Raw genomic sequence first — 20681 nt, forward strand, 5'->3', positions numbered from 1 at the left:
TGTCCTCAGGAGCGCTGGCAGACGCAGGTGCTGAGTTCAGGGTGGTCAGTGGGTCAGGGACCCTGGGACAATATGAGCAGGACCCACCCTGTCCAGGGAGGGGTCAGGAAAGTTTCCTGGAGGAGGAGGTCCCACAAGGGTCACCCACAGGTGTTCATTGACATGATAAAACTCCCCAGCCTTTTGCTGAGAAGGGAAAAGCCAAGATGGAGCAGCATAGAGCCCGAGGCGACACACGGCCTCACCTCGCTCTGTGTGGTGTGGGCGTGGTGGCCTGCGGGATCACCCAGGCTCTGGTGGTTCATCTTTGGTGACAGGAGTTGGAGTCACAGCCTTTTGACCTTCATCATAGACTTAAGGGACTGCTGTGGAAGTCCACACAGCCAGGATGTGACCTAATGGCAGGCTCTTTCTTTGGGGAGGATGGTGGGTGACCAGGGCGGCCTTAACTGTCTGGGAGTTGTCACTCCTGGCTCCCAGCAGGACCAGCCCTCACCAGGGTCACTTCTGAGAGTGCGTTGGAGGCTTTGGTCTGGAGAGGTCTGGCTCAGGCTTCATCCTCAGCACATTCCTGGCCCTGGGCCCCCCACCCCCACCCCCTGTCTCCCGTTACCTCGGAGGTTCTCCCAGACCAGCGGAGCTTGCCTCTTGGTCACCAGTGATCCTAGGAGCACAGGCGTCCCCTGCACCTGCCCTAGCTGATCACTGGCCTACATCATCTCATTCTGTCCTCAGAGCCACCATTTGGCATGGATGTTCCTGAGTCCCCAGTCTCTGTCCCTGAGGGCCTGGGTCACCTGGGGCAAGTTGCTTCCCATCTCTGTGCTCCAGTTTTCTGGTCTTGAATTAGGGAGAGCTGTGGCTTCACTGCCCGCTGTCCGGAGGCTCAGCATGTCCATGGTCCTTGCGGGGCACTCGGGTGCTACGTGGAACTCCCCAGTAGACGGTAGCTAGTGTAGTGACATCGCAGAGGACAAAGCCAAGGCGGGGTGGTAGTCCTCTGCTTCCGCTCTACTAGTGGCAGCTGCCTGTCTGTAAAGCCCAGGTTCCCACGTGCTGAAGGGCGCGACCCTCAGGACTGTGGCTGTCACAGCAGGTGACAATCGTCCTTTCTCATGCAGGTAGAGTTCTGCAAGTCCTTTGGGGACCCAACAAAGCCCCGAGCCTGGAGCAAACATGCTCAGAGACCAAGGCAGCCTGAGCAGCCCTCACAAGGCTCCGTTCCCCCGGAAATTAAGAAGGTATGCAGGTGACCGCGCCAGCACCCGGGCTGTGTGGGCAGGCGGTGGCTGTGGAGGGGTCTGCAGTTCCATCTGCCCTCCCCCTCCCATGTGGCCCTCATCCTCTGCCTCTGTTTTTAGAATGACAAGAAGAAAAAGGCCCCACGTGAACTGGAGCAGGTGAGTCTGTCCTGTTGACCGAGAGGGCGGGGGCAGCTGGTCGGAGGGGTGCAGGCTGGTCCAGAAAGCAGAACCCACATCTCAAGTGTCCTGCCGTGTCCCTGTGGACTCGGGGTCCACTAGAGATGAGGGGGATGCTCGCCCTGCGGGAGTTCGCAAGACCAAGCCCACCCTGAGTCTCCTCTGCCTCTTCTCCTGTGTTCCTGCTGCCTGCCTCCGTTGTCCCCAGCTGAAGGAAGACACCGAGTTCCAGGAGTTCCTTTCGGTTCACCAGAAGCGGACACAGGTGGCCACTTGGGCAAATGATGCCCTGGACACTGAGCTCCCAAAAGGGAAGAGAAAGCTGACCAGTGACTACCTGAACTTTGACTCCGATTCTGGGCAGGACAGTGAGGAAGAAGCTGCCGAGGAGGAGCCAGGAGGTGAGGCTTGGGCACCGCGCCTGTGCACCTGTGTCCCTCAGCTGCAGCCCTGTGGCCCACCTACACCTGCTGGCAGGCACTGGCTGCCCCTCCCTCAGACACCAGTCCTGGGGCTGTCCAGACATGGCTCGGGAGCTTTCTAGTGGGGGGATGAGGTCACTTTCAGGCAGGTCTGCCGTGACTGCTCCTAGTCACTTGCTTGTCAGTTAGCAGTGTTCGCCGATTGCATGCTGCATGCTGGGCTCTGGGGACATGGCACTGAGCCGCAGACAGGAACTATCAGCTGTCATTGTAGTGAGAGCAGAGCACCGGGGACACATCATGGGGTCATAGCCGCTACAGAGAGGAAGCAGGAGAGCTTGGGAGGGAGCTGCCGGGGAAGGCCTTGCGGGGTGGGTGAGTCTTTGTCCTCTCAGGCTCAAAGAGTGCAGGAGCAGTTGGTGGCTAGTGACCGGCTACATCACGGGGTGGCAGCTCTGGTTGGGGGTCAGTTGGGCTAGCTGAAGGCAGAGGATATGTATGTAGCGTCACCTGTGCACCTGGCAGGGTTTCTGTGCTAAGCTGCGACCTGGAGGACTTGTGGGACAAATAGCCAGGGACAGAGAGGAGGTTGCAGACCCGGGCACAGCATCACAGGGACTCAGGACAGGGGAGCACACGGCTGCAGGACAGACTGGCTCTGGGCACTGGGGCAGGGAGGGTTGGGCCCAAGGAGCTCACACAGGCCTGGAGCGGAGGGGCTGGGGCTCCATCCTCAGCATCCAGAACTCATGGGTGGGGGTGTGAGGCTAGAAGGACAGTCGTGACAGCCGTGCAGGCACACTCCTCCCTCCCGGCTGTCTCTGTAGCACCCCTCAAGAGCTAGCATATCACCAGGTGTCCCCTGTAAGCCGTTCACACCTGTGTGCTTCCCGCAGGGTAGCAGATAGCAGGTGAGTTAGCCAGGGGCCAGCACTGGAACTGGGCTGGGGTGAGGTCCTAATGTTTGGAGTGTTTGCTGCCTAAGTAGATGATCGAGTGTGGCTGCCACCAGGGTTATGTGGGTGGCCCTGTGAGATGATGGGTGGGTACCCTAAAGGGTTCACTGTAGAAACGGTTCTGCTGTGTAAGTGCTTTCTGTGGCATGTGAAGCCCCTTAGTGTACATGACACAATTGGGAAGGTGACTGATGACTGGGAGGGGCCATCCAGGGGAGAGTCTGGTGGCGGCAGGGAGCCATGAAGCTGTGTGTGTGGCACGGGAGCTTCACCCTCTCACGGTGCCCATCAGAGGGTTTATTGGGGCAGTGGGCACCAGGGCCCTGGTTGTGGTCAGGCCATCCCCCAGGTTTCCAGCCCTGTGCTGCCCGAGTCTCTGGCTGCTCAGGAACATGACCTCCTCCCCACCCCCTGCCCTCTCAGCAGAGCAAGGCCTGGAAGCTAAGGCGGCTGCCCAGCGGGAGCTGTCGGACATGGAGTACCTGAAATCCAAGGTGGTGGCAGCCGAGTCCTCTTCCTCAGAGGAAGAGGAAAGCGAGGACGAAGCCGTAAACTGTGATGGAGGCAGTGAGGAAGAGGAGCCCCCTGCCGCCCCTGACCAGCCGGAGCAAGGGAGCCCAGGGGCCCTGCCTGGGAGGGGGAGGCCGCAGGAGCCTGGAGCCCAGGTATGTGCCTGCAGGAGGGACAGCGGGGGTTGTGTGCCTGTCTGGGGTTGTGGCCCCACGGCTGGGGATGTGACGTGGAGGAGAGCCCAGCAACCCACCACACACTCCCTGATCCTCTGGGCTCATTGCCTGCTACACGGGAGGGGTGGCCTGCCGGGGCTCTGGGCACGAGTGAGGTGGTGACGGCTGGGTTACTTGGTGGTCAGTTACAAGGCAGGCAGGTGTGGGTGGGCTCCTCGTTGATGGACAAACCTGCTGTCACTGGATGCTGTCACAGTCGCTCATCCGACAGTCTCCTGCCTCCATTTTATAGATAAGAAAACTGAGGCCCAGAGAAGGGAAGTGACAGGTCAGGCCGCAGGCCTGGGTCTGCCAGGCTGTGAGGTTGAGATTATAAAGGTGGACGCAACCCATGAGGACAGCCACCTTGTCTCCCACTCGGAGTCCACTCCTCCGGACACAGAGTTTGGAAGTGCGTGCGTCCCAGTCCCTTCGGTGGAAGCTCCAACAAGAGGAAGGGGCTCCATCTGCTGCCTCCTCTTCCCCTTGCTCTTCTCCGCCCTCCTTTCTAATGCCCACCCTGTCCCTGTCCAGGGAGGTCAGAGGGTGAGGGGTTCAGCTCTAAGCTCTGACCCTATGTGACTGCTGGGTCCTGAGGGTGCTGCAGCCCCACAGGCCTCTCTGATCCTCATCTGGAAGGGACCTCATCTCAGCGCCCATGTCCTTCACCGGGCAAGTGGACATGAGTGGTAGCAAGGGTCTCTGCCCCGGGGCTCCTCCCATCTCCCCAGGCCTTCGATGGCCTGGGACACTGCTCTCCCGGTCACGGTGCCCTGAGCCCTGGCTGCAGCCCTCAGAGGCAAATGGAGACCCCGCAGCCGCCACCTCCACCTGTGCCTGGACCCTGAGCCCGTTGCAGGCACAGGTGCGGCACTCTCGTGCTACCCTGTAGCCTCCACTCCTAGAGCTGCCATGTCCCAGTCTGTCCCCTGCCACCACTGCCCCAGGGAATCCACTGTGGTCGTTTCTCTTTGTTCAGACAGAGAAACCAGCAAACCAGAAGGAACCCACCACGGCCTACACCGTGAAGCTACGGGGAGCCCCGTTCAGTGTCACAGAGGTAGGTGCTCTGAGGGCTGACAGATGACATCTTGGGCATCCTCAGGGAAGGAAACAAAATGGCTGCCTAGAGCTAAAAAAAAAAACCGCTAGGGGAGCTTGGGCCAGGGGAAGGCCAAGTGGTCAGTGAGGTCTCTGTTGGGAGCCCTCATCCTGCTGCCGTAGGTGCAGCCGTCTCAGACACAGGTGAGGGCATAGGTATTGCTGCAGCCCGGCTCAACACTATTTCCAGAAACAGGCTGCAGGCCAGTCAGAGCACGCGCTGCAGCTAGCTGGCTCTAGGTCTGGGCCAGCAGAAGAGCCTGTCTTCATTTCCCTCCTGTGACGGTCAGAGAAGCTCACTACAGGAGATTCTAAAGGACACAGCTAGGTGACTAGAACCTGAAAGTCACCTACAACTGGGATGACCACGTGGGTTACCGTCCACACTGAGCTGCGAGCTGGGGTGTAGCCAGGTGGGGTGCCAGGGTGCAGGTAAGGTTACTGCAGGTCTAAGGACTAGAGCTGGAGGTGCCAACTGTCCTTGGCACAGTGGGCAACCCTGCTCAACATTCCTGTGTCCCACCCAGTGGCAACCACTGGTACTTTGGGGACATGCCTTCTTAGATGTTTTTTCCTGTGCACTGACACTGGTCTGGTTTCTCATTCCCATTTTGGTTTGCAGCGTCCCTGCAGCAGGACCGTGCTTGCTGCCCACCACTGCCTTGTTGTAGTCTTCCTTACTCAGGAGACGCCTTGATACACTTTCCTGCTCTCCTAAAGTGGACGTGGGAGCGACTTACAATTTTGTGCTGTTAGAAATACTGAAGCAATTACTTGTGATTAGGGTCAGATTTTTTGGGGGGTGGGGGGTACCAAGATGGAACCCCAAGGCACGTAACCACTGAGCCACATCCTCATCCCTTTTTATGTTTTGAAACAGGGTCTCACTAAGTTGCTGAGGCTGGCTTTGAACTTGTGATCCTCCTCCCTCAGCCTCCAGAGGCACTGGGATTACTGGCCTGCCCACTGTGCCTGGCCTAATTAACTTTTTTTGAAGAAAAAAATGAACCCTTGCCCTACTCCTCCTGATAAAATCAGGTCCAGATACATCAAGGATTTGAGCTGAAAAAGTTTCTTTCTAAGCAATTTGTAAAGTTTCCTGGGAAAAAAGAAAAAAAAAATGGGTTGATTACCTACCTACCAGCCCAGAGCTCTGGAAGCCAGCAGCTGTCGTGAAGTCACAGTGGTTCATGCCTAACAGAGGCAGGAGTCTAGTGTCTCTAATTTACAGAGATTTTTATGAAGGATTTATGACCCAACAGAACAATAACACAAAGAACAGAAGGTTTTCAAAGAACAAGAACTCGGGTGGCCAGTGCACATGTTTGGATTCTGTCATGATTATCAAAAAACAAAATCAAAACTGGAGGTCACATTTTTCACTTGCCAAAATGGTACGCATGGTTCATGTTTGGCAATAAACATTTTCTTGCCTTTTAGAGGGCTGCATGGAGCTGCCTGGCAACATTACGGACATCCAGGCCTTTGCGGAGCTGGTGCCTGGCCAGGGCTTTGCCCCAGGTGAATCCCGGCACACCAGAGCCTAGATGCGGGAACGTTCTTGCAGCCTTCCTGTTATTATTTATAACTCAACGTGTTGATTTGCAGTCATTGATAAGAACCAAAATCCACATCAACCCCGAAGCTCCATTTCTGGGGAAGTGGTGTGTCCGTGGTTCTCAGAGGGGAGTGGTCTACCCCTGCACAACATCTGGCCGTGGTCAGAGGTGCTCTTGATGGTGACATCTGTGGGGGGCTGCTGGCCTCTAGTGAACAGAGACCAGGTGTGCCGTGTAAGCCCTGCCAGACACAGGACAGCCCCCACAACAAAGAGTCACTAGCCCAAAATGTCACCAGTGCCAGGTTAAACCTGGGTTAATTCACAGGGACAAGTGAAAGTGGTGTAAGATGACGTATCACAGCAAAGAACATGATGACAGGGAAGACGCCCAAGGTGCCACGGCCAGTAGAAAAGGCCAGGTGTGGAGCAGGACATGGCTTCATCCCCAGAGGAACCTAGCTGTGTGTGACCCACCATGCTGGCTTTTCCTCTGGGGAAGGTTTGGAAAGAATCTGGTAATTGCAAACTTGGATGCAGTAATGTGAAAGCTCAGAACTTGGCTGGGCTTATTCCTCTGACCTGGAGCGCCCGGATGTGTCCTTCTGTCTTTCTGTCACCTTGTAGGACAAGCCACGTCAGGGCGGGACCTCAAGGGCTTACCCCAGTGCCCAGTTGGGAAATGGATCTGCGGCTTTTGTTTTACATAAGGAGCCAGGAAGAGTGAGCTGGCCTCGGAATTAGGAACCAGTTTGGTTTCCTGATTTGTACTTTTTAGTATTTGTTAGAATTTCACACCCTGAATGTTCACATATTTTTTAAAATGTGTTTAAATCTCACACATGTCCAGAGAAGGGATTAGTTAAGAAGGTCAGAGGCCTCCCTACAATGGAACTTTAGGTTTGTCACTGTGATTAACGTAGACAAATATCAGTGCTTTAAAGAGAAGTAAGAAAAACCAGATTTAACCCCAAGTATTTAAAAAAACAAAAAACAACTCCTTAGGAATAAAAGACCAGATGTAATGCCTTAAAATGCTGCTGCTACTATTACTATTTTATAATTACGTTATTCGTTCTTCTTCAGTTTTTATTTCCCAGTTTTTCTTACTTTTGGTGGAGGAGAGATGAGTGTGACTTAAAGGAAGGAGAAAAACCGTGATCTTTTCTGGTCCAACACTTTGCTCTTTATCTCTGCATAGTTTCTTGGGGGACTGATAAGGGGCAAAACTTGTCCTTGCAGAAAAATGTCCTGGAATTCCTGGCTCCCCTGAAACCAGTGGCCATTCGAATAGTGAGAAATGCACACGGGAACAAGACAGGTAAGGCCTGGGAGCTGGGCGGATGTGCGGGGGAGGGCTGGCCACATGGTTGGGGAGGTCCCAAAGCAGCCTTGTTCCTTCTCCTCCTTGGGGTCCTCAGTTCTGTGGATGTGGCTAACTGGTCAAGATGCAGATCTCTCTCATACCTGCCTCTGGAGCCTGGCATATAGTGTCAGAATTCTCTCCTCCACTATTCTAGTAGGTTCCCCTGTTCTGTTCAGATAGATGCCCGCAGGTCTGGGTTTGCTGGGCTAAGTCCATGGGCGGCTCTGCCAGTGGGCAGTCCCCTACCTCTCTGCACATGCGTGGTGTTGCCCCAGACCACATCTCCCCAGGTGTCCGCTCCAGGCTGTGAGCCTCCTCCCTTGGCCTTGGAGCCCTGGGTCTGGCTGCCTGGAGGCAGTGAGCATGGCTGGAAGAAGGTGGATCTGGGAGAGATAGCCACCTGCCCAGCCCAGGGGCCAGCTAGGCCAGAAAGCCGTAGGAGACCAGTGGCAGAATAGCCACATTTCAGAGAACCATGCTAAGGCTCTGTGGCCACTGGGTGTCTGGACCCTGGGGTTGGGAGTGTCTTGGCAGGAAGATGCCACCTGGGCAGAGTGGTCAGGTCTGGCCAAGCTGGCACCCATGAAGAAAGGTGCCTCTTCGTCGGGGTGGTCCAGTGCCCTTGCTGTGTCGGGTCTCGTCCCTCCCCAGCTCTCCCTGATGGGAGACTGATGGTTCAGGCAGCCGTTTCTCCTGGAGCTCAGCAGAGGGCAGTGTGAGGGGTGGGGGACAGAGCCCCTGCCCAGGTTCACAGCCCAGCCAGCCACTTAGGAGCCCTGTGACCTGGGACAGGAACTCAGCCTCCTTTCCTTGTCTGCATAAGGGGTCAGACCTGTCCTGCAGTTGGGAGGGGTCAGGGTCAGCCCCGGACGGTGTGAGCACTGGGCACACTCGGAGTGCAGCTGTTGGTGTTGGTCCTGGTGGCGGGGCCACCGGTTCATGGAGCCTCAGAGACCAGGCAGGGAGCCAGGAGGAAGGTACCTGCCTTGTTGGGCTCAGGGACAGCATCTTGGAGGCCCTGGAGATGGAGAGAGCCAGCACCTAAGCATGACGCTGTTGAGGGCAGCAAATGACCCAGGTGGAAGTGTGGGGGCGGAAGCTGGGCTGGGCCCTGGGGCTGCAGTAAGAGGGGGAGCCTGGGCCCAGTGGAGGCTCGGGGCTTAGGACAGCCTCAGGTTTAGAAAGTCCTGCTGGCCAGTGCAGGGAGGGCCACTCGCAGCCGGAGGCAGTGGAGGCTTTTGCTTGTGTGGGCTGTGGGGGAGGCTGGGGGAGACTTTGGTGGTGTAGACGGGGTGCTGCTTGGTGGCTTCACGGGTCGAGGCCCAGTGAGGTGGAGGCTGTGGAGGCCTCTGCACCTGCTTGTTGCTATGTAGTCACGGCCTCTGGAGCTGTAGGCAGGGTGGTGTGGACGTGACCCTCCAGTGCTGGGCTGGGTCACAGCGGCCATCGTGAGCATTTCTTCTCTGCAGAACATGGTCAGGGAAGGGGTGAGGCTGGGAGGGAGGCAGAAGGGGCCTGGTTTTTGCACCTTCACCCGCAATGCCAGGTGGGTGCTGAGTGCTCCTCCAAAGGGTGGCCAGGTGGGGGGTCAGCCTGTGCCGTGACGGCTCCCGCTTTCTGCACCTAGCCAGGTGCCCACGTCCTCTGACTCCGAACGTTGGCAGGGCTGGCAGTTACCTTCTCATGGTCCCCTCTCAGGGTACGTCTTCGTGGATTTCAGCAGCGAAGAGGAGGTGAAGAGAGCCCTGAAGTGCAACCGGGAGTACATGGGTAAGGAGGCGCGGCGCTGCGTCCCGGGCTCCCTGGCTCCCGCATGGGCCCTGGCTTAGGTACTTGTGCTGAGCGTCCCCTCCTGCCACACGCTCTGGGCACTGAGGGTCCAGCAGCAAACAGATAGAGGGCAGAGAGGCAGGCGGTGCTCGAGCAGGTGAGGGGCACATGACCCTGGGACAGCACCAGGCAGGCAGGGTACGAGGCTAGGGCCAAGGAGGAGGAGGCAGGTGTTCCCCAGGGTGGCCGCCAGGCCTCAGGGGCACGTGCAGCCTGGGGTGAGCAGCAGGCCTGCCTAGGGCGTAGGGTTGGTGGAGGTGCAGCAGGTGCACCGTTCCTGAGCTGGGACGTGGTCCTCAACCCATCTGTGGCATGGACGCCTCCCGGGGCAAGTGTGTGGGGAAGACAGAGGTCCCCAGGAGTCCTGCCAGCGAGTCAGGTGGAAGGTATTGACTGAGTGCTGTGGTGCAGGCAGAGGCAGGGGACCCCTGAGCCCTTTGGAGGCGTGCGAACAGGTAATCGTCCAGGGTGGCTGTCACAGGAGCCTTTCTCAAGACAGAGCAGCCAGGAGTGCCTGAGAGTAGGCCAGAGCCCAGAGGGATGTGTCCCTGTGGCTCCCGAGGGCCAAAGCCACGTGGCAGGCCACACAGGGCCCCAGAGTATACTGTTGGCCGTGGCCCTCCTCAGCCAGAGCGTCTGGCGGGCAGCAGTGAGAGGCCTGGGTCACCAGCCAGGCCTCTGGCAAGGTCTGGGCCTCCCCGGAGCCCTGACCCCTCCGCTCGTGCAGGTGGACGCTACATCGAAGTGTTCAGGGAGAAGCAAGTCCCCACAGCCAAGGGGCCCCTGCAGAAGAGCGTACAGCCCTGGCAAGGCCGGACACTCGGGGAGAACGAAGAGGAGGAGGATCTGGCCGACTCCGGAAGACTTTTTGTGCGTAACCTGCCCTACACGAGCACCGAGGAGGACCTGGAGAAGCTCTTCTCCACCTACGGTAGGACCTGCTCCTGGGCAGCCCCCTCCACCTCCCTCTAGCTCTTGGCCTTGGACAGTGGCCCCAGCTGGGGTCTCCTCATCTTAGAACAGGGCTTCCTGACCCTCCCTGCTGCAGATGTAGGACATCTTTTGCTCTCTGAACTTGAACTTGAATTTTCTCTTATTTCTTTTCTTTCTTTTTTTTTTTTAATGGTTCTGGGGATTGGACGAAGGGGCGTTGTACCACTGAGCTGCATCCCAGTCCTTTTCATTTTTTATTTTGAGTCGGGGTCTTGGTAAGTCAATGAGGCTGGCCTTGATCCTCGTGCCTCAGATTCCCAAGCCGCTGGGATTACAGGCACAGCCACAGCCACGACGCCCACAGAGCTGGGATTCTCACTCTCTCTCCAAGCACCAAGCTGGAGAGGTGGAGGCGTTTTCCTGGGCTTCCTTGGCTGCTCGGTGTTGGGATCCAGCAGACACACAGCCCCCAGTGCCCGCAGTACTCCTCTGCCTGGGAAGGCTGTCCTTACTCGTCTTCCATCCAAACCGAACTACAGAGAGGAGGCCACAGCCAGGGCCCTTTGTTCTTGCCTCAGTCTTTACTTCTTGGACTGGGAACTTGCAGGCCTGTAGTTGTGCTCGGCCACATGGGGCTGAGTCTGGAGGTGCTGCCCGAGCCCCTGTCTCTTGGGAGGCTGGCCTGGACGTGGAGCATCAGAGACAGCGTGACGTCCACAGAGGTCCCACACGGGACCTGAAGGTCTGGCCATGCTGTCCTGCTCCCCAGGTCCTCCCACCCAGGCTGGTGCCCTGGCCACACAGCAGTCCATAAGCTCCAAGTGCCCATTTGGGAAGAGGAAGACCCACAGAGGGGACGTGGTCACACCTGGTGTTCAGAGTGTCCACTGCAGACAGTGTCCTCTGAGTAGGACAGAATCACAAACACTTCCGCGGCACTAAGTGTAGCCGGTGCTGGGTAGTAACCTCACACTGACTCTTTGACCTTCGAGGCCACCCTGCGCTTGGGGACTGTTGTGCCATTCACAGGCGAAAGGAGGAGGCCTGAGTGGGTGAAGTGACCGGCCCAGGGCAGGCTGCACGTGAAGCGGGATGGAGCCAGGTGCCCCTCCTCCCCCACTTCTCTTAGTAGGCACGAGGGACTGTGAAATGACGCCCTTGACCTTGGGCCTGGTGGCTGAAAGCGCAGCTGTTCTGTGTTCGTGTGGCCGACCCCTTAGTGCCCTGCCCTTTCTCACCCTGAGCTCAGGCCCAGCTCCAGCTCCAGCAGGCTGACGCCTCCCCTGTCCTCAGGTCCCCTGTCCGAGCTCCACTACCCCATCGACAGCCTGACCAAGAAGCCTAAGGGCTTCGCCTTTGTCACCTTCATGTTCCCTGAGCACGCAGTGAAGGCCTACGCAGCCGTGGACGGACAGGTGTTCCAGGTGAGGTGGCTTGTGGGCACCGGGTCACTGAGCCTGGCGATGGAGAAGGCCAAGCCAGGTGGCTGTATGCGCAGGTGTGCATTCACATTCTGGGTCCCAGGACCCACAGTGGCCAGCCATGTGGTCGCCTCCAGTGAGCTACTTGAAGGGAAGATGCTGTGAGAGGGGAGCTTGCTGGGGTGTGTGGGTGGCCCTGAGGAACCAGGGAGCTGCTGCTCTCCCAGTGTCCCCATGCCGTGTGCCCAGGCCCATGCCAGGCCACCTCCAGTGCTCCTCCATCCATCTGCTCATGGCTTATTGGTCTCGCGGGCACCAGGCCAGACTGGCCCCTGCCGTGTGCAGCTCACAGTATCACCTGTGCAGGGTCCACTAGGGGGAGTCGGGAGCCGTGGGGTGCTCACAGAGGGGTACAGTCCCCTTGGCGTGGCTGTGTCGGGTGCCCCCAGCCTCAGCTGGACGGAGAGTGACCACGTGGCTTTCTGTCTGCCGTCCCCATCTCCCATCAGGGCTCAGTGCTGAGTCCAGCTGGCTTATGACGAGGGGACAAGATGGGGGGCGGGGCTCCGCTCACCTCCTGCTCTGTCCCCTCAGGGCAGGATGCTGCACGTGCTGCCGTCCACCATCAGGAAGGAAGCCAGTGAGGACGCAGATGTCCCCGGGTCGTCCTACAAGAAGAAGAAGGCGTCTGAGGACAAAGCCCACAGCTCCAGGTCCTTGTCTGCCCTGCGTGGCCTCTGCGCCCATCCAGGCTCTGCCACCTGGGCCCTTTCCCTCTGTAGGGTGGGGCCTTCAGGGCCTCAGTGTCCTCGCTAAACATCGGGAGAGTGGCACTGTGTCAGCATAGGTTCTGAGGTGTCACCAAGGGCTGGGTCCCTGGCACAGGGCAGATGCCGACACTTGTCAGGGCTTGGGTTTGCGGCCTCACTGCAGGCCGGGTGCTCGCCCAGGACAGGAGAGCTGGCGGGGGGTGGGGAAGGCCGGCGAGGCTCATGGCAGTTTTGGTGTCTGCGAGAGGCCTCTGTTGGTCCCAGCCTGACCCGTTCTGCCTGCCCCTGCCCTCAGCTCCCACAACTGGAACACGCTGTTCATGGGGCCCAGTGCCGTGGCTGATGCCATCGCGCAGAAGTACAGTGCCACCAAGAGCCAAGTGTTCGACCACGTAAGTGAGCCCGAGTGTCTTGCGTGCGCTGAGTCCACAGACTTCCTTCCAAATGCTGTCCACGGTCGCCCTCTGCTGGGGTCGATTCAAGCAAACCCTGGAGTGTTTTTCAGCATTTGGTTCTGCCCATTAGCTGCTTTCTCCATTGTCCTTTACCCTCCTCACGGCACTCGGGTCGGCGCTGACCGTTGGAGGTAGAAGGCCGGCCCCACATATAATTGTGAGCGCCCCAGTGGCCACGAGTGTACAAAGAAACAGGCAAAACTAGTCTTAACGAGACACCGTATTCAACTTGATGTCTAGAGCCTCCTCACTTTGACGTGAGCAAAGTAAAAAGCCACACTGTGGTTCCTCCCTTCATTCCACCAATCCACTGTATTTTGTGGGTAGCACGACCTGGATCTGAACATGCCACACTTCAGGTGCCCAGTGGTGTGGTGGCTTGTGGCTTGTGGGCTGGGGTGAGCAGCTTGGCCTGAGTTGGATGGACAGCCAGAGGGGCTCAGGCCCCGCCCATGCCCTCTGAGCACTGGGGCTCAACAGTACCTGGACAGAGGTCCCACCTTGTAGTGCCACCTAGAGGAGGCAGAGGAAGAGAGGAGGGTTTGGGGGAGCTGTGGCAGGAAAGTGGGCTGGTGGGGAGGTGACAGAAACAAGGACTGCCTGTAACGGGGTCAAGGTCAGTGCATGCAGAAGCCCCGGGGCTGCAAGAGGAGCCACACAGAGACCTGCCCACTGCGGGAAGGGAAGAGCCCCAGGGTGGGCGGCGATGCATGGCTACGGAGGGCAGAGAGCTGGTGTAGTGCCAGACCATGGTCCCCATCTCAGTGTGGGTGGGCGACAGCACCCCGAATCCTTTCCCCACTGGGCCTGCCCAACTGGGTAGGCCCTGCCTGACGGGCCCGGCCTCCTCTCCTCTCCCCATAGGAGACCAAGGGCAGCGTAGCTGTGCGCGTGGCCCTCGGGGAGACTCAGCTGGTCCAAGAAGTGCGGCGCTTCCTCATCGACAATGGCGTCAGCCTGGACTCTTTCAGCCAGGTAGGTGCCCGCTGCCCTGTGCCCCCACCTCTGGGGAGTCGACTGCTGCTGCTCCAGAGCTGTGGACGGCCCAGGGGAGGCTGGGGTTGTCGGTGGGTCCTGTGGTGACTGGATCCAAACCAAGGGCTCAACCTCAGCGTTTCCCCTCCAAAGGACAGGGACAGCCAGCTCCTGGGGGCGGTGGGCTGCTCCTGGGGGCATAGGCTCCTCGCCGCTTCTGCTTCCCACGCCTGTGTCTATAGGTGCTTCCCACGCCTGTGTCTATAGGTGGTCTGCAGTGCCAGGAAGAGCCCTCTACACTGAGGTGCCGATCTCGATTACTGCCCAGCCTGGGAGGTCCAATGGGGCTGTGGTCAGTCACTGTCAGGATCTGGTGACTCAGCTGGGGCTGGGATTCAACCCCAGGGTTCTCACTGGGCACCCTAGGCCTTCGCCCTCAGCAGAGCTGCCTGTTGGTTGTGGAGCCAGGGAGTGGTGCCTCCTGGGTCCTCCAGCTGCCTGGCCACTGAGCCCCCAGCTGTGCACCTTGACTAGAGGCCACCAGGTCATTGCCAATGTCCAGCTGAAGAGTCCTGCTGCCGTCACTCACGTGGCCTCTCCTCCCTGTAGGCGGCAGCAGAACGAAGCAAGACTGTGATTCTGGCCAAGAACCTCCCAGCAGGCACCCTGGCGGCTGAGCTGCAGGAGACCTTCAGCCGTTTCGGGAGCCTGGGCCGCGTGCTATTGCCCGAGGGTGGTGTCACTGCCATCGTGGAGTTCCTGGAGCCCCTGGAGGCCCGCAAGGCTTTCCGACACCTGGCCTATTCCAAGGTAGGCCGCTGGGAGCTGCTGCGGGGAGAGGGCCCGGGAGCTGGTGTGCCCACTGCCCAACACGGGCTCGGCCTGGCTCCACCTTGGTGCTGGCCCACCCCCCCCACCCTCCCTGAGGGCTCTGCAAGAAGCACCCTGGGCCCCTGCCCAGCTCTGGCCGTCCTTGGCCTTCCTTTCCTGCCCAAACTTAGCTGTGGCGCCGTCCTTGCCTATAGTGAGCTGCGGCCGTCCTGCTGCAGGGCTGTCCATGTGTGCACACACATGCATCTGCAATACGGGGGGTGGGGAGGGACCTCTGCAGCGCCATAACAGGTGGCCTAAGACCACACAGTCACCTGTCGCAGAGCTGACAGTAAGGCAGGCATCCAAGAGCAAGGTGTGGCCAGGGCTTCCAAGGGCTCTGGGGAGGACCTGTCCTGCCTTTGCCCACTGCTGGGCTCCCGGCATCTGGCAGCTCCCTGCGCCACTCCTGTCCCTGCCCTGTCTTTACGTGGCCTTCTTCTTGGTCCCAGATCCCTCTCCTGGGCTTAGAGCCCACCCAGATAACCCCAGACCATCTCGGGGTCTTGATGGTACTTGCAGGGGATGCAATGGTAGGTTTTGGGGGTCTAGATGGCCATCTCTTGGGGAGCCACCTTTCACCCACCACAGGTCATTTGTCTGCTAGGCCCCTTGGTGCTTTGCAGGCCGTGGTCCCCAGTCACCCGCAGGTAGGCCTTCCTGGACCCTCCAGCCCTGGGGGGTTCCCAGCTGGGGCCCTGCCCACTGCACCATCAGGGCTTGGTGAGAGCCTGGCCTGTGAGACCGCGGTGTCTCTGGTGGCCCGGCCAGGAGCCGTGTCTGGACTGCAGCCGCCCCTTCCTTCCCCGCTGCTTCAGGAAGGAGTCCCCATCACCAGAGTGGACGATGGTGAAGGCACTGTCCAAGCGCAGCCTCCCCTTTGACTCTGACAAGTGTTTTCTTCACTGACCGCTCCCGTCAGCAGCCTCGACTGAGGCCCAGTGACCTGAAGCCACATACCTCCTAAGTGCCACCGCCAACTGTCTGACCCCCAGGCTGCTCCCTCTCCCTCCCGAGCATGTTTTTTTCTTTTTTTTACCAAGGATTGAATCCAGGGGTGTTTACCCACTGAGCTACGTCCCCAGCCCTTTTTTATATTTTATTTTGAGACAGGGTCGCACTAAGTTGCTTAAGGCTTTGCCAAGTTGCAGATGCTGGCCTCAAACTTCCTATCCTCCTGCCTCAGCCTCCCAAGCCACTGGGATTACAGGTGTGCACCACTGTGCCTGGCTGCTTGTTTTTTGTTTTTTTTTTCCCCTGGGCATAATTAATCTTTGAGGCTTGAATGCAGTATGAAATTTGAAGTGTCCCAAAGGGTGTAAGATGACAAGTCTCCCTCCCACCCTGGCCTGTAGCTACCCAGGGGCCTTCTACTGAGGTGGCTATTAGCAGTGGCTGTCTCAACCTTTTTTAAGAAACCCCTGGCACACAGGTCGCCTCTGAATGGCAACACGAATGCTCTTGGCTTTGCAACCCGCTGACTTCCCCTGGAGCTGCCCTGTGCCAGCAGTTCCTCTCCTTGTCACATTTCATCCTCTGACTAGAGAAAGCGCACAGGGCGCCAGGAACCCACCGCAGGTCAAGGCTACAGAGACGTGGCCTTTGCCTCTCAACCTGGGCCCGAGTGTTTTCCTCAGGCACCCAGAGCACTTGGGGTTCTGGGCTGCGCGTCTCCTGGCTCCTCTGCCCTGCCGAGCACCCGTCTTCTCCACCCTGGAGCGCGTCATCTGCACATGGGACTGAGTCCCTCTCAGCTGTGTCCCGTGACAAGGATCCACAGTGTTGGCACCTTTGCCTCTGCAGTTCCACCACGTCCCCCTGTATCTCGAGTGGGCTCCAGTTGGCGTCTTCTCCAGCACAGCCCCACAGGGGAAAGAGCCCCAAGAAGCATCTGCGGAAAAGAACATGGTGGAGCCGGAAACCGGTAAGAACTGGTCAATGTCTTGGGCGGGAAGGCGAGGGGTGGGCGGAGAGCCAGGAGCTGTTCAGCAGACCACTGCTTTAGGGCTTTGTTCATCCACAGACCAGCGGGTCTCGGTCTCTGATTATGCAGGTGTTAAAACAGCCCTGAAAAACAGCATCAGAGCCGGGTGATGAGGCCCACGCCTGTCACCCCAGCAGCTCAGGAGGCTGAGGCAGGAGGATCCTGAGTTCAAAGGCAGCCTCAGAGAGACCTGTCTCTAAATACAATACAAAATAGGGCTGGGCTGGGGCTCAGTGGTGAAGCACCCCTGAATGCAGTTCCTGGTACCAAAGAAAAAAGAGATCAGAATTAGGAGTGCAAAGTAATGTAGCGGATTTTTAGTTTGTCAGCTAACGGTTAAGGAAGAAAACCTAGATCTCTTCATACCCAGAAGAGCCCATGAAAGCCCAGAGCTCCATAGGGGCTGAGGGGCCGGGGGCCATGTTCTTGGAGTGCCTCAGCGCCCTCTGGTGTCCAGCGACTGCACAGGCAGGAAAGGAAAGACCAATGTGTGTCCCCAGCCACAGGGGTGCCAGCCCCCTGGGTACCCCCTCACAGTGGGGCATTGGAGGCAGGATGAGGTTTTCCTTCAGGACTGTGGTGCACACTGCAGGTCATGGCTTGGCCCTGGCCCTCGCCCCGTCAGGATGCCAAAACCTGAGACCCTCCCCGTCCCCCAGCTGCCCCTAGGAGACAGGCAGCTTCCCATGGAACCACGTAGTCTGGAGACCACGACCACATCTTAGAATAGACACCTGGAGGGAGGTTCTGAGGACTGGGTTGTTTGACCCAGATGTTAAGATTTGACCTTCGGCCCACCCCCCCCCACACACAGGGCTTCTAGTTGCTAAGTTTACCAAGATAAGGATTTTCCTCTTAAAGATAGACCATCTCTTGTTTACTACCTTCATTGTTCTCATATATTTACAAAAATTTAAAGTGTTTTATGGTTCTTAAAAAAAAAAAAAAAGTAGAGGAGTTGTCTCTGGCCAGTGTCAGTTGGATTCCGCGGCCTTCTCTGAGCACAGGCCTTCCGCCATGCCCATAGCTCATGTCCACTCCCCGTGGGTCTTCAGGACTGGCCATCTGTGCGACGTGAGGTGACCGCCCCTTGCGGCTGGCTGCTGCCTGAGTTTGTTCCCACCAGAGGGTCCACTCCACAGCAGCATCTGCCTTGCAGACCACATCACCCTGTGGAGTGCCAGGCCCTGGGAGTGACAGAGGGCAGAGTGGCACCTGCTCCCTGCCTGCTGGCCTGCCCTCCACGTCCTTCCACTCAGGTGCCACTGCTGGGGAACTGGCCACCATGCTGGTGACGTGGGCAGTGCTGTCCTCGGCCCCCGCTCTGGGACTGGGCTGGTTGCCTCCTCACAGGGCTGTTTCTGACCCTGACAGAGAGAGTGGTGCCCAGGCACCCTCCTGAGGACGTGGGAGATGCAGCCTGCTGGCCACCGACACCCCCACGTGGTGGGAACACCTGTCTGTAGCCGATGGCTGCTGCCCATGGTGACCAAGACAGGCGTGGCATGACTGTCCGCAGCATCTCTCCACTGGTCACAGGTGGTGTCATATGGGCCCTGGGGGCATACAGGCTCTTGAGCATGAACAATGGCTTCTTGGCACCTGTGTCCGGACCCTTTCAGAATGCTCCTCTGTCCCCGGTCCCCCGTTTGGTTTTGAGGTCCTGTCCCCTGTCCTCAGGTCGGTGTTGAGTGTCCTGACAGTGTCCAGCCATTGGAGGGGCTGGCTTCTGCTCACTGGCTGACAGAGGAGGCCTCAGCCTGGATCTGCTCCAGGACGTGGTGCGACATCCACCGCTGGGCTCATGTCACCTCCTGGGTCAGCGCCCTGAGCCCGTCTTTCTCTTCTGACCATGTTGCCTACACAACCCCCTGTCCTGATCCCCTGAGCTGTGCCTTCTCCCCTGCAGCTCCCCACCCCGCTCGCTGCCTGTTGTTCCAGATGTCATCTTCCCCAGGGTGACAGGAGGGGGACCCGGTGCCATGTCTTGGGCTGGGCAGGGCAGGAGGGCAGCTGTCTCAGCTGTGCTCCGCTCTCTGTTCTGGTCTCCAGGGGGGAGGCCGTGTTATCTCCCCACCACCAAGACCTGCACCTCCAGATAAAGGGCTCCGGATTCCGGGGGGAGGGGGGGTTCCTGGAAAGCTGCTGGTGACTGATAACAGCCCTGCCGGCGGCCGCGGAAGCCCAAAAGAGGCAGCATGTACATTCCGCGCCTGATTGTAATGAAGCCGGAGCCTTGGATCTGCCTGTGTGCCTCTGCTGGTGGAGCTCCTGCCCTGCTCCTGCTCTGCACCGTGACCTGGCCCCTCAGCTCCCTTCCTGCGCAGGCTCCTGGTGACAGCAACAGCAGACATCTGCTTGAGCTCAAAGCCACTTATTTTTTCCTTTTCTTCTGTCTTCTGCCCGAGGCCAGGAGTAGAAGTGCTTTGTTCAAAGACCTTCGGCTTCGTGCTCGGCCCTGGGCCATCTCTGCACCTCCCTGGACCCCAGGGTGGCCTGCAGTGTGGTTTGGCCTGGTGGCTCAGGAACCACAGGTGGCCAACAGGGCCACTGTTCACAGCATACAGAGGGCAGGGTTGCTGGCCTGTAGGGGAGGGGGGCAGGGCTCCCCGCCGACTTGCCGCTCAGAGTCGGGGACTGCAGTTTCCCCTGGCTCGCAGCTCGGGCGGAAGGGGTGATGTTCACAATGGAGCGTCACTTCTCAGGTGTCACTCAGGTCCAGGTGCTGTCACGGTGGCCTCCGTATTAGTGCTGACGGTCATCCTGCGAGCAGGCACTTGGTGCTGGCCTCATTCATATGTGGAGAAAGGAAACCCAGAGGTTAGTGACCTCCCAAAGCCAAGCCCATGGAGAGAGCCAGGATGTGCCCTAAGGCTCTGAGCCCTGCGGCGTGAGGAGTGTCCACTCTGAGCCAGTCCTGTGGTGGCACAGGTGACTGAGTCAGACTGGGTCCTACCTTCAGTGAGCTCCCCTTATAGTTGGAGACCCAGATGCAACTAGTAAGGAAAGTGGTTTCGGGATAGGATAGGGGCTATGGAAAGAGGACTCCAGGGGGCCATGGTGGCTACTTGAACTAGTGTGCCCAGGAAGAGCTGTCTGAGGGCAGGATGTTTGGGCTGGTACCTGGCAAGCAGGAACTAGGTCTGAAAGGACAGAGGGAGCGAGTGCAAAGGCCCTGTGGTCGGCATAGGTCTGGCAGGCTTGGCAATCGGTAGAGGCCAATGAGGTCAATATAGAGTGGGGCAGAGGAGATGGGTCAGGGATGAGGTTCAAGGAGCAGGACTGAGGGGCCACTGTCAAGGAAGCCACTCTGTTGTCCAGTGGCAGGTGATGGTAGCCAGGCATGAGAGTGAAGTAGTGGACACTTGTATTTAACAGCTCAGCACAGTACAGGGGTATGTTAATGAGTGTCTGTGTGTGTGTGTGTGAGTGTGTGCTTCTACTCCAAGTTATAGGAAAGGGTGCGAAGGCAGCGCAGCTCCACCACCAGCCCAGGCTGTGCTGGTAGTGACAGCAGGGTGTGGTCAGTGCGGTGTGGTCAGTGCGGCTCACTGTGCTTTCTTCCCTGCTTGCCTTGCCAGCCCGTGCCCCGCCTCCTCTCTAGGTCCCAACTCCTCTCTAGGCCCCGCCCCTACTGTCTCTAGGCCCTGCCTCCTCCTTTCTAAGCCCTCTTTTTCAGCAGATCTCTAAAGACTGTGAGGCGCTCTTGTAGCTCTTCCAGGCTCTGGGGCAGTTCCATGGGCAGGGATGTCATTGTGGGCATGAAGTTTCAGGGAGGAAGTGGATGTCCCTGGAACTGGCTGGGCCTGTGTGTTGGGAAAGGCCGGGCATGTGGAGGCTGGCCTTCATCTCCACCAGCTGCTCTTCCCAGGGTCAGGCAGGGGTGTTTGTCCA

General features: G+C 58.6%; 1 protein-coding gene across 2 annotated transcripts in view; it reads left to right on the plus strand.

The window, feature by feature from the left end:
* Positions 1–20681, plus strand: part of LOC113199180 (putative RNA-binding protein 19) — a 92748-nt gene that overhangs the window by 9109 nt on the left and 62958 nt on the right. Inside the window, exons 3-16 of one of the 2 annotated variants that reach the window (XM_077795563.1) lie at positions 1122–1241; positions 1362–1400; positions 1630–1822; positions 3223–3464; positions 4504–4584; positions 7426–7504; positions 9248–9319; positions 10107–10310; positions 11606–11736; positions 12328–12446; positions 12799–12895; positions 13823–13933; positions 14543–14743; positions 16607–16727. In XM_077795563.1, coding sequence (XP_077651689.1) covers positions 1122–1241; positions 1362–1400; positions 1630–1822; positions 3223–3464; positions 4504–4584; positions 7426–7504; positions 9248–9319; positions 10107–10310; positions 11606–11736; positions 12328–12446; positions 12799–12895; positions 13823–13933; positions 14543–14743; positions 16607–16727 — 1810 coding nt within the window. The remainder of the gene's footprint in view (positions 1–1121; positions 1242–1361; positions 1401–1629; positions 1823–3222; positions 3465–4503; positions 4585–7425; positions 7505–9247; positions 9320–10106; positions 10311–11605; positions 11737–12327; positions 12447–12798; positions 12896–13822; positions 13934–14542; positions 14744–16606; positions 16728–20681) is intronic. The other variant, XM_077795564.1, reaches the window with a different exon arrangement.

The sequence above is a fragment of the Urocitellus parryii genome, chromosome 3, assembly GCF_045843805.1.
Source record: "Urocitellus parryii isolate mUroPar1 chromosome 3, mUroPar1.hap1, whole genome shotgun sequence".
NCBI classification, from domain to species: Eukaryota; Metazoa; Chordata; class Mammalia; order Rodentia; family Sciuridae; genus Urocitellus; species Urocitellus parryii.